Genomic DNA, 16,443 nt, shown 5'->3' with positions numbered 1-16,443 from the left:
AGTGGGATAAAACAGTGGGATAAAGCATCTCAGGAGGCTATGTAACTGTTCAATACACCATCAATGGTATTGTATCTGTAAAGGCTTGTGCTCTTCTTCTCAAGATCTTTATTGGAGCAATGTCATATTACTAAAAGTAAAGTATGTCTCTCATTTAATTTATTTCCCCTTCTATTTTTTAAAATAAAGAGTCAGATAACCCCTCCATTACATGGGGGGGAGGGGTGAAAAGCAATGGAGGGGGAACGGCGAGGTGGAGCTAAGATTAAATAACCATTTGCTGATACTTTATGTACATTTTAATCTTATTTCTCTCCATCCAACCTATAGGTATGAAGATAACGAAGGAAACTCAGCTGAGTGTGATGAATTCCTGCCTCATTCAGATACTGAGAAGAAGCCTACTCGATTCACAGATGTAAGTTGTTTTGCTATTTGTGAAGAAAGATTTGTTCCTCCTCAATTGGAGAAAGTGATGAGTTTAGTCAATTGGAACCCCTGAGCAGAATGTAGGTCCTTTGAGTGAATGATTGACAATTCTGAGAGTCAGTCAGTAGATCTTTATTCTCCTCCCTGGTTTTGCTTGTTTAAAGACTTTTCTCATTGCAGTTTGAAGGGAAAACCTCGTTTGGAATGTCAGTATTCAACTTGAGCAATGCTATCATGGGCAGTGGCATCCTGGGTCTGGCGTATGCGATGGCCAACACAGGCATTGTCCTTTTCCTGTAAGTACACCTTTTATCAGTTTTAATCAGTTACCTTTCTCTCCTCTTCAATGCTTGGATCACACAGCATCCCGGACTGAGAGAACAGGCAGGTAGCCTACTCTTAGGCCTTTGTCTGGACTATGCTTTAATTGGCTATTAGTGTCATGATAGCCTGGAGTGACTTCCTCTTGCTTTATCCCCTCCCTCCTTTACGGAGAAGACCCTGATTTTCCTCAACACTTTCAACTACAGTCAACAAGTCACTTTTCTGTACATCACAGGCACAAGTCTGTACTCCACCAATGTGTAACCCAATATTTGGAGCTGTCTAATTGCAAGAGATTGAGGGCTAGAAACAGTCCATGGGTTGCAGTTTGGACACCTTTGCTCCAACTCAGTTGTGGATGATGAGGGCTGTACAGAGATGATGCCATTGCTTTGTCTGTACGACCACTTGGGGTTGACAACTGGGAGAACCCAGGCAAACACTGATTGATCATTACTGTTAAAATTTGGCCTTTCACTCACTTGTTCATCTCTGGACTGGCCATGCTACACACCACAAAGCTAAAGTTAAAAAATATCTTCCACAGACATTCTCCCAATCCCAGTACATTCCCAGCCCCAAGTTCTGTGATATTGTGCAACCCTTATATGCCTTCTATAAGAACAAGGGTGACCGCAGTGACTGCAACAACTACGTGGAATCTCCCTGCTCAGCATAGTGGGGAAAGTCTTTGCTCGAGTCGTTTTAAACAGGCTCCAGAAGCTGGCTGAGCATGTGTACCCTGAGGCACAGTGTGGCTTTCGAGCAGAGAGATCCACCATTGACATGCTGTTCTCCCTTCGCCAGCTACAGGAGAAATGCCGCGAACAATAGATGCCCCTCTACGTTGCTTTCATTGATCTCACCAAAGCCTTTGACCTCGTCAGCAGACGTGGTCTCTTCAGAGTACTAGCAAAGATCAGATGTCCACCAAAGCTACTAAGTATCATCACCTCATTCCATGACAATATGAAAGGCACAATTCAGCATAGTGGTGCCTCATCAGACCTCTTTCCTATCCTGAGTGGCGTGAAACAGGGCTGTGTTCTCGCACCTACACTGTTTGGGATCTTCTTCTCCCTGCTGCTCTCACATGCGTTCAAGTCTTCAGAAGAAGGAATTTCCCTCCACACAAGATCAGATGGCAGGTTGTTCAACCTTGCCCATCTTAGAGCGAAGACGAAAGTACGGAAGGTCCTCACCAGGGAACTCCTCTTTGCTGACGACGCTGCATTAACATCCCACACAGAAGAGTGTCTGCAGAGACTCATTGAGAAGATTGCGGCTGCCTGCAACGAATTTGGCCTAACCATCAGCCTCAAGAAAACGAATACCATGAGACAGGACATCAGAAATGCTCCATCCATCAATATCGGTGACCACGCTCTGGAAGTGATTCAAGAGTTCACCTACCTAGGCTCAACTATCACCAGTAACCTGTCTCTCGATGCAGAAATCAACAAGTGCATGGGAAAGGCATCCGCTGCTATGTCCAGACTGGCCAAGAGAGTGTGGGAAAATGGCGTGCTGACATGGAACACAAAAGTCCGAGTGTATCAAGCCCCTGTCCTCAGTACCTTGGTCTACGACAGCGAGGCCCGGACAACGTATGTCAGCCAAGAGTGACGTCTCAATTCATTCCATCTTAGCTGCCTCCGGAGAATCCTTGGCATCAGGTGGCAGGACCATATCTCCAATGCAGAAGTCCTCGAGGCGGCCAACATCCGCAGCATATACACCCTACTGAACCAACGACGCTTGAGATGGCTTGGCCATGTGAGCCGCATAGAAGATGGCAGGATCCCCAAACACACATTGTACAGCGAGCTCGTCACTGGCATCAGACCCACCGGCTGTCCATGTCTCCGCTTTAAAGACATCTGCAAACGCGACATGAAGTCCTGTGACATTGACCACAAGAGAGCCAACCATGTAACAGTCCTGACAACCAATTTTAACTGCAGCGCCTGTGGAAGAGTCTGTCATTCTAGAATTGGCCTTTATAGCCATTCCAGGCACTGCTTCACAAACCACTAACCACCTCTAGGCGCTTACCCATTGTCTCTCGAGACAAGGAGGCCAAAGAAGAAGATATGCTAGGTGAACCCTATTAGCTGGCTGTATAACAAAGGCAAACTTGGATTATCCATTAAGATTGAAATTTGGCCTTTTGGCCTGGTATATAAAAATCCATCTGGAACCAAGTCATGTCTCCTTTTGTCCTCATATTAAGGTATCCATTCAATGTACTTCTAAGCAGAAAGAGTAAAAAACCTGTTTAGAAGCATTTTTGCTTGTATTTATAGAAATGTGGCTAGCAGAAGTACTCAACAGAATTTAAAATAAGCATCACTAGCCTTTATTACAAAGGGGATGGAGTATAATAGTAGGGAAGTCTTGCTACAACTGTACAGGGCATTGCAGGGACAGCACCTAGAATACTGTGTACAGTTTTGGTCACCTTACCTCAGAAGAGATAAACGAGCAATGGAAGCAGTTCAGAGAAGGTTTACTAGGCTGATTCCTGGAATGAAGGGGTTGCCTTATGAGGCAAGATTGAACAGGTTGGTCTTACATTCATTGGCGTTGAGAAGAATGAGAGGTGATCTTATTGAAATATATAAGATTCTGAGGGGGCTTGACAAGGTAGATGCTAAGAGGATGTTTCCCTCATGGGAGAATCTGGAACTAGGAGGCACAGTGTAAAAATAAGGAGTCTTCCATTTAAGATGGAAATGAGGAGAAATTTCCTCTCTTAGAGGGTTGTTACTCTTTAAAATTCTCTTCCCCAGAGAGCAGTGGAGGCTGAGTCACTGAACATATTCAAGGCTGAGTTCGGCAGATTTTTGATCTACAAGGGAGTCGAGGACTATGCAGGAAGGTGGAGTTAAGACCACAATCCGATCAGCCATGATCGTATTGAATGATGCAGCAGGCTCGAGGGGCCGAATGGCCTATTCCTGCTCCTATTTCTTATGATCTTATGCAATGGGAAGGGGCTGCTAATCCAAGTAATCAGTTATGCCTGAATATACCGGCTATTGATGCCTCTCCCACTGTCCACGTGACCATGTGGCATATTAGTGCAAAGGTTATTTTTTCCAGGAGAGCCTCTCTTTGGAGTTGGGCTATACTAACATGAGCTGAGAAATTGCCCATGCAGTCACATTTTTAAGGAGGCTTCACTGGGCAGCTAGGCCTATTATGGTTAGCCTCTTAAAGGGGAAGTATACTCAAGCGTTAACATATTACTAAAGGAAAGCAGGCATGTTTGCTTTGAGGGAATAAGATGCAGGCTCACAGTTTGGAAGTGGTCCAAATATAGCTATCCTGAGAAACTGATTACTGAGAGAGCTTTCTGTCGATTGACAGCTGTTTGTAAATCCCTGGCTTCTGAGCTTAGGGAGAGGCCAGGTCATCAAGCTCTGAAAAACCAGCAGGAAAAGTTGTGCCTGTTTCTGTTTTGATGAGGTGAAGTGTGACAGGCATGTACCAGGCCCAAGAATATAAAATGACACCTGCTCCCTCAATTAGCACAATTCCTTGTAATTTCCAAGCATCATCACTCATATCGATCACCTGAACCCCTATATTAAAATATTGCCTATAGCTCATTCACTTATCCTTTATTCTGTATAATAATATACATTTTGTACAAGGATATTTCTTCGAATATGTTGTAGGTTATTTTCCTGTAAACTCTCAGTGACAGTATCACTGTGAAGCCTTGTACCATTCTATTTATATCGCTCAACGTTTCACAGAAACCCTGGTGCATTCAAAAACCAGTCAAATATTTTAACTCTTCCCTCCCCACCAACACTAAAGCCTATATTAAGTAAGGAAAGATTTCAGAGGACATGTGCGGTTTTTAATCACATGACTTTGGACATCAGTTGAATCCTTTGAGATTAGTTTAAAGTCTTGTAGCTCCACTCCCAAAAATCTATTCTTCCAAGTGTAAGTGAGTGCAGTACTTGGCCTGGGTCAAACAGGGGACCTTAAGTTTGATTTTGAAACACTGCTCAAGATAGCATTACTTTCAAAGTTATAGAGACACACATGTTGTCAGCTTCTAAATCAGTGACAGCTTTTCGAATGTTGCCACGTTCTCAAAAGGTTCCAGCTATTGGGAGGGATACTGGAGCAGATCCTAGGCTTTAGACTGGCAACTGGATATAGCTTCCTGGGTTGAAATCCCAGCCTTAGTTGGCAGCCGCACTCAGGCTTCTACTTCGAGGGAGGATCTGGCTGGATGTCTGGGGAAAAGTGGGAGAATTAACCAGGAACAGATGATCCCCTTCTCTATTGGCCAAGTGCAACTGCAGGTCACCTGACCTATTTACTGCTGTGTTTGAGGCATTATGTAGATTGTTACCATCAGCTGAGGAGGGTTGAATGGTTTCCCCTTTTTTCCCTCTCCTTGTTTAACTGCCACAGGTTTTCTTCTTATTTGAAAAGGATATACTTGCCAATTCAGTGAATATGTTACTGTTTACATGCTGTGATCATAAAAAGAACCAATTGGACAGGTTTTCTTGAGTTTAACAAAGAAAGCGATTATCTTTATTGTATTTAAACCGATGTAAGTAAAATAATAAAATACACCCTGACTTTCACACACACACACACACAAATAGGTTTCAGAATGGGGAAGGATAGATTGGTCAAATTAGAGTCCAGGGAAATACAAGGGGTACACAGTCTGTGGAGGTTGGCGACTTGGCTGGCTTCAGGTTGAATTCAGTGGTTGCGTAACTTTCCTTTGCTGATCCTGAGGTTTCTGATTTGAAGATGTTGACGATGATTTAGTGGTTCTCCCGGAGACAGTAGTGCAGCTTATTTCCTTCAAGGAGTCTCTGTCTGCAGCAGGGGCATGTCTGGGTGGTCACAGTCAGCAAACAGGGTTCGAAGCAAGGTGGGTTGGAGAGACAGAGAGAGAAGGAGGAAGGAGGGATCCCACTTGGGTCTTATCTCTTCAGCATCTAGCTGCTTGTCCCCTTACTGCAGAGAAAATAGAAGCTTAAGCACACAAAGGGTAGGCCTGTCACATGACCATCTCCCAGTGATTCAAGCATGGTCATTACTAGTGTATTCCCTCTTGCAACTTAATTAGTCCATGTCTAGGGATCGCCTTCTCACAGCTAGGATCCCGTTGTCAAGTGATTAGGTTTGAGTGGCGTGCCTCTTCCAGTTGAATACCTCAGGTGATGGCCTTGACGACTTTCTAATGGGGACAGGATATATGGTTCACTCAGATTCCCCAGGTCTTTGTCCATATGGGTCTGTGCAGACATGCTGTCTCCATCTCAATGTATTGGAATGTGCAAGGTACAGTGATGCAAACAGGGGTAGCCATCTTTAGCTGCAAGCATTGAGTCACTTTTAATCTCTGTTTCTTTAAAAATTCAATTTGGATTTTCAGCCAGTGGATTAAAAATCATCATTTGACATAAAGCACGATTTTGTGACAAGATGTTCCCAAGACCTGTTTGGTCCTTATACTGGATTACAATACTGTGTAATTGTAAAAGGGGAGATAGATTTAAAGATAATTTTGGGCTGCAAACCGCAAAAAAAACATAAAGCCTTTTATCTTTCACAATGCAACGGCGGATGCATCGTTCATTTTCTATGGAACATGTTTTCTTGTTGGGTTAGTTTTCACCTGGCTGTATTCAAACACTACTGATTTCTTTTGTTTCATGTCTCTAATGTGTGGCTGCATGTTGCAATCTCAACTTGATTATTTAAAGGGCCAATTCATAAATGGCATTTGGAAGGGTTAGGAGCATATGCAAGGAGATAGCAAAGTTTAAAAATGGACTCAGGACAGTCAGGGGATACGCCCCAGTTTAACAACACATCACTTGATATATTGCTGGGTGCAGTGAGGAGGCGGAAGGAGATAATCTTCCCCATCACTGGAATGATAGCGTCAAGGTTGAAAAGAGTAGGAGAGGAGATCAGGTAAATAAAAGAGCAGCAATGTGGTGACATCTAGCTTGGAGTGTAAAACCCTGAAGGATGTATCAGAAAGGGAAGATTCCGAAAGGTGAGTAATTCAATTTTGAAAAGATATGCTGTGATGAATCTTCACTTCAACACAATGAGGATGAATGGAGTACAGAGAAAGTAAGTCATCAAAACTTAGTGGTCATACGATGTTGTATCACCGATTGTAGCAGAGTTCAGGTGTGCCTAATCGATTCTAACCTATTGGAGAGAGGGCTGGCATTTGAAATTATGCCGAGCGCTTGCTTCCAAGGAAAGAACAAACAAGATGTGCACTAAATTAATGATGGATCTTTTGCACTTCCCAAGAAGACAAGAGATGGGGTATAGAGCAAATAACCCTCTAAAAGGAAGCAAACGTAGGCTGAATGCCAGATATGGCCAAAAATACAGACTGCTAAATCACCTGTGGTAATAGGCATGTCTCAACTGTAATGATCATAGAGAAATTAGTTACACAATATTTAGGATGTGCATAACCCGCCAAAGACAGATTTACCATAGTTCTGTGCATTTGTAGAAGAAGGCTATTAAGAATGGAGCCACATTGAACAGTATGCACAAGCTTATTTGTGACATGTTCTTACCGATTGCAATTTCCTCTCATTCTCATTCCTCCCCTGTAATCTTTGAGGAAATGTTTTAACTTGGAAATACTGGGGAGGAGGGTGCAGGTGAATGAGAATCAGTGAAATATCAGAAAGGAAGCCGTGTATAGTATTTCTCTTTGTAACGTAACAACAACTTTCATTTATATAGCTCATTTAACATAGTAAAACATCCCAAAGAGTGTTACAAACAAAATTTGGCATCGAGCCACCCAAGGCGATATTAGGACAGATGACCAAAAGCTTGGTCAAAAAGGTAGATTTTAAGGAGTGTCTTAAAGGAGGAAAGACAGTTAGAGAGGCAGGGAGGTTAAGGGAAGGAATTCCAGAGCTCAGGGCCTAGGTAGCTACAGGCATGGCTGCCAGGGGTGGGGGAAGGAAATCGAGGATGCTCAAGAGGCCAGAATTGGAGGAGTGCAGAGAGTTGTGGAGCTGCAGGAGGTTATAGAGATAGGAACATGGTATTAACTGGCCTATCATTTGGACTGAGATCTCCAGCAGTCACTTAATTTGCTATCTGCAGCAGTCCTTGGCAAGGAGATGATCTTTTCCCATTTTGACCAATACACGCCAAAATTAAATCTGACAGCGCGTCAGACCTTTGCAAGACTTCATGTTTATGTTGAATCTGAGACTGCTTTGACTTGGAAAATACGTTTAGCATAAAGAGGTGCTGTTGACTTGTACAGTAATGGTGTCAGTGCTGTGGACGGGGGTTTATGCACGTAGCCTATATGTGTGAACAATACACGTACTGTACTGTTTGAATGCTTGAGGTTTGAAGAATGGATTCTGGGGGGTGTAAGAAAATACACTGAGAGCCAGTTCAATTATGCGAGATATTTCATCAAGATGCATGAAGTAGGGTGATCTGTGCCTATTTTCAGGAATTTAGTTCTATACGTAGACACCTAGGAATGTGTTACTTACTGGGATGCGCATCTAATTTGTTTTTCCAGAGGCCTTCCAGTGATTTAAGCAATAAGAACCAAAACTGCAGGAGTCTGTGATATCGTCTGAGCTCCTTGGTTGTATTGCAGCTGTAAAACACTGCCCATTATGGTTAGTTTTACATGCAAGACTTGTAGAAATTTCGCTGAGGGGCTTCTGTGGTACGTGTTCATCCTAACCTGAGTCACTTTGATGGTAGGAATACCTGAGTGAGCAGCATACTAGAGCTGAGCAGAATGGATTGTGGAAAGAGGGAACAGTTGTCAGCCTGAGCACAGTAGTGTGGGACTGGGTTGTCTGTGCTGTGATCCCCTATTAAAGTGATAGGATGTTGCATGACACACATTTAGATACTGCACCCTTTTAATTTTTAGTTTTACACTGATTTTCTTTATTATTGTACACTACTTTCACTTCTCAGGAGTTTGAGAAGTCCATATGATTGAGGGGAAAACGTACATTTTGGGCTGAATTTTCGCCCCAGAGGCAAGAAACAGGAGCCGGGTTTGTTTTCAAGTCAGAAATCCACCTCCAGTAGGAAACTCATTAAATTCCTGATTTTCACGGGAGTGAGCCCTTAATTGATATGGAGACGGGTATCCTGTCCAATAAGAGCTGCTGGGGGCGGGAACAGGGGCAGATCAGATGAACTGGGGGACTGATTTAGATTCCCCACGGCAGCCAATCCTGAAACTACTGGTTGTCTGAAAGGAGAAATCTGCTGCTCGTGCCAAAGCCTTCCACAGCACCAGAGGGAGGTCACATGGAGCACTGAGTGGGTCATGGGGGTGTCTTCTTACTGTCTCTGTCTACAGTTTTCCTCTATTTGGACTGTAAGCCATACATCTGGGACTCCATTTAGATTAGATTAGATTAGAGATACAGCACTGAAACAGGCCCTTCGGCCCACCGAGTCTGTGCCGAACATCAACCACCCATTTATACTAATCCTACACTAATCCCATATTCCTACCAAACATCCCCACCTGTCCCTATATTTCCCTACCACCTACCTATACTAGTGACAATTTATAATGGCCAATTTACCTATCAACCTGCAAGTCTTTTGGCTTGTGGGAGGAAACCGGAGCACCCGGAGAAAACCCACGCAGACACAGGGAGAACTTGCAAACTCCACACAGGCAGTACCCGGAATCGAACCCGGGTCCCTGGAGCTGTGAGGCTGCGGTGCTAACCACTGCGCCACTGTGCCGCATTATTGCTGCCCTTGCAGGAAAAGTGGTATGAGGTGGTGAAAGAGGTTACAGGATCCTTCACGGTGAGGGCAAAGCCTTGCAGATGTACTTCCTTAGACATAGAGAGAGACATAGAGAGATACAGCACTGAAACAGGCCCTTCGGCCCACCGAGTCTGTGCCGACCAACAACCACCCATTTTATACTAATCCTACATTAATCCCATATTCCCTACCACATCCCCACCATTCTCCTACCACCTACCTACACTAGGGGCAATTTACAATGGCCAATTTACCTATCAACCTGTAAGTCTTTGACTGTGGGAGGAAACCGGAGCACCCGGCAGAAACCCATGCAGACACAGGGAGAGCTTGCAAACTCCGCACAGGCAGTACCCAGAATTGAACCCGGGTCGTTGGAGCTGTGAGGCTATGGTGCTAACCACTGCACCGCCACTGTTCCTTCATTGGCGGTAAGTGATTAAATGTTCCATGCTATGTCTTCCATGCACCTGATAACGTAAATATCTCAGACCCCTTCCATGCCAAGTCTCTCAACCTGGTGAGAAAGGTTCAGTTGAAACATTCCTGGATTAGGAGATCCCTGACATTCATGGCATTCTCATAAGCCCTTCGATCCCCAAGCCGTGCTCAGCCACCTCACTGTGCAGCTGGGCCACCTCTCTCTTCAATGTCATCTCTCTCCGCCTCCACTTCCTTCTCCTCCCTCACCTCCTTCTCCTACTCTTCCCACTTCCAGGGGAGTTGATTCCTTCCAGGACCTCACCATCCACAAGGTCCACACCTCTCTGGAGGGCCATGTTATGGAGAATACAACACATCACCACAATGACCGAGATCCATGCAGGAGGGTATTGGAGGGCAGTACCCGACCGGTCCAGGCATTGGAAGTTCATCTTCAGAAGCCCGAAGCCCACTCAATGGTTGTCCTACTGAGCAGATGGTATTGGTTGTATTGCCTCTGTGTCTCTGCCTGGGGCTTCCATAGAGGGGTAAGTAACCATATCTTCAAGGGATACCCCTTGTCCCCTAGGATCCATCCACACACTTTGGAGGTTGGAGTGAAGATCTGAAGCAGCGTGGACTGCTGGAGGATGAAGAAGTCATGGCAGCTGCCAGGAAAGTGAACACACACATGTAGGAAACTCTTGTTGTGGTCACAGACCAGTTGAACATTGAGAGACAGGAAGCCCTTCCTGTTGATAGATCTCACCGGCTGGTTACGCAGTGCCTTGATGGCTACATGGGCGCAATCGATAATGCCCTGTACCTTGTGGAATCCTGTGATGGAGCCGAAACACTATGACCTCTGTCCCTGCGAAGCCATCGTGAAATTAATGTACTGTTGAGCTCTGGCAAAAAGGGCATCAATGACCAGCGAGATGCAGTGGTGTACAGCCATAAATGAGATGCCACTAAAGTCCACAGCTGATCCTTGGAAGGAGCCAGAAGTGAAGAGGTGTAAGGCCATAGTGACGTTAACAGGTACTGGCAGGGTATGGCAAGCAGTGCTGCAAGCGTTGCAGTCTCCTGAGTCTCGTTAATCTCCAGTTAGCTCCGTCTTTGGCCTGTGTTGAGGGTATGGCCTCCATGTCCTTCCTGCCCCTCTTTCCTCTCCTGTGCTCTCCTGCTGCTTGGGGTTCCACCCTTCCTGTGGAGGGTGTTGCCCCTCATTGCTACAGCTTTCATGTTGGACAGGCAGCTGCCCTATTGTGATTGGCAGCCTTGCCCCTTCCTCCTGCCTCCATGATGCCATGGGATTGATGACCCTGTTCAATGCCTGAGTGCTCTGTGCCCACTGTCCCCGCCACCTGTGCAGCGCCAAGGGTACCCCCTTTGCAAATTCCGAGTCCCCCTTTGCCCCGCTGACCCTCTTGTGGGGCCATGGTGATGCTCTTGGGCAGCCATGACTGGCTCCTCACTCTGTACCTGCCTCCGTTCAGCTGGTCAGAAATGGACAGCTCCTGAAACCCATGCGCCGCTTTCAAAATTCCACCCTGCCCCTCCAACAAGCTGTTAAAGAGCTTTTTAACTAATATAATTTGCCTCAATAGGGAGGTGAGCTGGATTGCTGTCCCGTTCTCCCCCCGCCCTGGTGATCATTGTCAGTGCCGGAAACTCTTGAAACTGACATGTGGCCGGCATGATATTCTCAGCCACCCACCAACACCCCCCCCCCCCCCCACCCCACCCCACTTCAGTTCCCAACCTCTAGGGCCAAAATTTCAGCCCATGTACTCTGAATTGTTGTTTAAAAAGCACCTGGCAGGAGAGAACAGTTCCCTATTAAACTGGTCTATACAGGAGCTGGATGTGAACTCAACAGTATCAAATATAACTGAATGGTCATCGTGTCATTTACGGCACAGAAGGATGTCATTCAGCCCATGGAGTCCATGCTGGTTCTCCACAGAGCTATGCAGTCAGTCCCACTCCCCGGCTCGATCCCCGTAGCCCTGCAAGTCTATTTCTCTCAGGCAGTCATCCAACTTCCTCTTGAAGTCATTGATTGTTTCCGTCTCCACCACTCTTGTGGACAGTGAGTTCCAGGTCATTACCACTCACTGTGTAAAAAAGTGCTGCCTCATATTCCCCCTGTACCATTTGCCCAAAGCTTTTAATCTGTGTCCCCTAGTCCATGTATCATCAGTTAATGGGAACAGTGTTTCTTTGTCTAACTTATCTAAGCCTGTCATAATCTTGTATACTTCTATTAAAACTCCCCTCAATCTCCTTTGTTCTAAGGAGAACAAACCCAGTTTTTCCAAACTAACCATCCCAGGAGCCATTCTGGTAAATTTCCTCTGCTCCCTCTCAAGGACCCTCACAACCTTCCTGCAGTGCGGTGACCAGAACTGGACGCAAGACTCCAGTTGGGGCCTAACCAGAGTTTTATAGAGATTCAGAATGACTTCCCTGCTTTTGCACTCAATGTCTCTATTATTGAACCCAAGATCCCGTATGCTTTACTAACCACTCTCTCAATATGTGCTGCCACCTTCAAAGATTGATGCACATGTACCCTCAGGTCCATCTGTTCCTGCACACTCTTTAGAACTGTGCCATTAAGTATATATTGCCTCACCCTATCCCTCTGCCAAAATGCATCACCTCATACTTGTCAGTAGTAAATTCCATCTGTCACCTGTCTGCCCATTCTGCTAGCCTATCTATGTCCTGTTGCACGCAGTTCATATCATCCTCACTGATTGCTGCACCTCTAAGTTTGGTGTTGTCAGCAAATTTTGAGATTCTACTCTGTATTCCAAGATCCAAGTCTTGCAAAAAAGCAGTGATCCCAGCACTGACTCTTGGGGAACATCACTGTCTACCATGCTCCAGTCTGAAAAGCAACCATTTACTACAACTCGCTGTTAGTATGCAAATGTCTTTTCCAGCCATGGCTGATCTGTTTCACAAGTCCTTTCTTCACTCTTAAATCAATTTTTTATTCAATTGGACATTCCTATTCCATGAGCTTCAATTTTGTTAACCAGCCTTTTATGAAGTACCTTATCAAATGCTTTCTTAAGATCCATATAAACATCCACCGCATTCCCTTCATCAACCTTCTCTGTTACTTCATCAAAATATTCAACTGGATTAGTCAAGCATGAACTGCCTTTTACAAATCCATGATGGCTATCTTTAATTAACTCAAACCTCTCCAAGTGTCCATTGATATTTTCCCTGATTATTATTTCTAAAACCTTACCCACCAAAGTTAAACTAACTGGCCTGTATTTGCCCGGGCTGTCCTTACACCCTTTCTTGAATAAGGGTGTCACATTTGCTGCTCTCCAATCCTCTGGCACATCTCCCATATCCAGGGAATATTGAAGGATTATGGCAAGCCCTTCCACTATCTCCATACCCACTTCTTTTAGTAACCTGGGATGCAAGCCATCTGGACCCGCTGACTTATCTACCCTTTTTAGTACCTCCCCCTCTCAATCTTTATGCTATCCATTGCCTCTCTCTGCTTCTACTGATATTTTGTCAGCCTCCATTTTCTTAGTGAACACTGATACAAAGTACTCATTAAGTATATTAGCCTTGCCCTGCACCTCTAAGCATATATTACCCTCTCTGTCTCTAATAGGCCCCACTCCACCTTTTACTACTGTCATGCTAAGCCCCCACCTGCCAAGAATGAGGCACGTTCATTTTGCCATGAACATTGATTTTAAACTGTTACTGGAGTGAAGAAAGAACTTGTTAAACAGATCAGCCGTGGCTGGAAAAGACATTTGCATATTAACAGATGGTGATTAGAAGGACAAAGGACCATTCCCTGACACATTCAACCCACAATGGACCTTGATCACCGGGTATTGTGTGTAAGAGAAGCAATCCAGAGACTGCTAAGGTGATACAATCCAAGATGTGGTCAGACCAGTTAGTCACATGACTAACCTGCTGTGCAACCTGGGTTTTTCTGAATTGTACAAACAGTTTGTACTCAGAGTGTCTGTTTGCTCCTGGACTGAGAAGATCTCTCTTGTCTGTTCCCATCTCTTTCTCACAAGCCTCTGAATCCATTGAAGACGCATGAACCCCAAGAGAGAAAAGTCTCCTACCGTGAACAAGGTGTAAGAATAATACTGGGCCCTAACGAAAAGCAAGAACTACCTACAATCAAGGACCCTACAGTAAGCTCAAAGAACCGTAACAAAAACAGATATTGCCTCAAACTTTTCACTTTATTTTTCTTCTGCTCTTTTCTGTCTCTATTTGCATGTGGTGTATCACGTATGCATGCTAGTGTGGGCACATCGTGTATCTGTAGGCATCAACCGAATTAGAGTTTAAGTTTAATAAATTTAAATCTTTCTTCTTTAGACCTAAGAAAACTTGTTTGTGCTGGTTTCTTTGCCTTATAATTGGAAAGCGATGAACACAGATTCACCAAGGGGGAGCTAAAAACATGGTGCATTTAAAATTAAACCCTGTTACAGTAAGACCAGGTGAAGGCTGAAAGGGAACCCTAGACCTCTTTCTCACCTGGGTCGTAACACAACTTGCTTACTATTTACTTGCCGACAGAAGATTTTTGGCTTCCATTTTATGTTGACTGGCATTCCATTTTCATATTCTCTCTTTGCCGGTCTTATTTTCCTCTTCACCTCCTCTCTAAACTTATTGTATATGGTCTGGTTCTCGCTTGATGAGTTGATGAGTTCACCTGACATGCCCCATGCCTCTTTTTTGTTTCATCATCATTTCTATCTCCCTCGTCAATGGAGGAGCCTGTACTTGGTTCCCCTACCTTTTACCCTAATTGGAATGTTCCTAGCCTATACCTGAAGCATCTCTTCCTTAAAGATAGCCCATTGTTCTGATACAGCTCTTCCTGTCAGACCTGCTGAGTATTTCCAGCATTTCTAGTTTTTGTTTCAGAATTCCAGGACCTGCAGTATTTTGCTTTTATTTCGGTTCCATTCTACCCTGGCTAGATCCTTTCTCGTTGCGTTGAAATTAGCCCTCTTCCAATCTGGACATTCTACCTTATTTGTTCCTTGCTTTTCTGCGTTACTAGTCTAAACCTTATGATACAATGATCACTCTTACCCAAGCGTTTCCCCACAGACACTTGGTCAACTTGGCCTGAAATAAAAAGAGAAAATGCTGGAAATACTTAACAGGTCTGGCAGCAGGTTTTAAGCAAGTGAAAGTGGGGAGGGTGGGAAAAAGAACAAAAGGGAAGATCTGTGATGGGTGGAGGGCAGGAGAGATTAAATGACAAAATATTTGGTGGAGCAGGGCCAAAGGGAGTGGTAATGGGACAAGTAAAGAGACAAAAGATGTGTCGAGAGGAGATGTGAATGGCAGAATCATGAATAGCTGTCATCTGAAAGCAAACAATAAAAGAGAGTAAAACCAAAATCTGCAAAGAAAAATGAAACAAAATGGTGGCAGAGGTTATGATTGGAAATTGTTGAACTCAATGTTGAGCCCAGAAGGCTGTAAAGTGCCCAGTCAAAAGATGAGGTGTTGTTCCTCGAGCTTACGTTGAGGTCAATTGGAAGACTGCCGGAGGCAAAGTACAGAGAGGTTAGAATGGAAGCAAGGTGAAGAATTAAAATGACAGGCAACCGGAAACTCAGGGTCATGCTTGTGGACTGAATGGAGGTATTCCGCAAAACGGCACTCAGTCTGCATTTGGTCTCCCCAGTGTAGAGCCGACTGCATTGTGAGCAGCTTATTCTTTTGGGCCTCCTTATCTCGAGAGACAATGGATACGCACCTGGAGGTGGTCAGTGGTTTGTGAAGCAGCGCCTGGAGTGGCTATAAAGGCCAATTCTGGAGTGACAGGCTCTTCCACAGGTGCTGCAGAGAAATTTGTTTGTCGGGGCTGTTGCACAGTTGGCTCTCCCCTTGCGCCTCTGTCTTTTTTCCTGCCAACTACTAAGTCTCCTCGACTCGCGACAATTTAGCCCTGTCTTTATGGCTGCCCGCCAGCTCTGGCGAATGCTGGCAACTGACTCCCACGACTTGTGATCAATGTCACACGATTTCATGTCGCGTTTGCAGACGTCTTTATAGCGGAGACATGGACGGCCGGTGGGTCTGATACCAGTGGCGAGCTCGCTGTACAATGTGTCTTTGGGGATCCTGCCATCTTCCATGCGGCTCACATGGCCAAGCCATCTCAAGCGCCGCTGACTCAGTAGTGTGTATAAGCTGGGGGTGTTGGCCGCTTCAAGGACTTCTGTGTTGGAGATATAGTCCTGCCACCTGATGCCAAGTATTCTCCGAAGGCAGCGAAGATGGAATGAATTGAGACGTCGCTCTTGGCTGGCATACGTTGTCCAGGCCTCGCTGCCGTAGAGCAAGGTACTGAGGACACAGGCCTGATACACTCGGACTTTTGTGTTCCGTGTCAGTGCGCCATTT

General features: G+C 45.1%; 1 protein-coding gene across 1 annotated transcript in view; it reads left to right on the top strand.

The window, feature by feature from the left end:
• slc38a3a (solute carrier family 38 member 3a) overlaps positions 1 to 16,443 on the top strand; it is a 144,482-nt gene that overhangs the window by 41,597 nt on the left and 86,442 nt on the right. The window contains exons 3-4 of the mRNA XM_068052033.1: positions 331 to 418; positions 610 to 725. Of these exons, the coding sequence (XP_067908134.1) occupies positions 331 to 418; positions 610 to 725 (204 nt within the window). The remainder of the gene's footprint in view (positions 1 to 330; positions 419 to 609; positions 726 to 16,443) is intronic.

This window comes from Heterodontus francisci, chromosome 19, assembly GCF_036365525.1.
Source record: "Heterodontus francisci isolate sHetFra1 chromosome 19, sHetFra1.hap1, whole genome shotgun sequence".
NCBI classification, from domain to species: domain Eukaryota; kingdom Metazoa; phylum Chordata; class Chondrichthyes; order Heterodontiformes; family Heterodontidae; genus Heterodontus; species Heterodontus francisci.
Note: the sequence above shows the minus strand (reverse complement) of the source record. Positions and strands in the feature narration are given on the sequence as shown.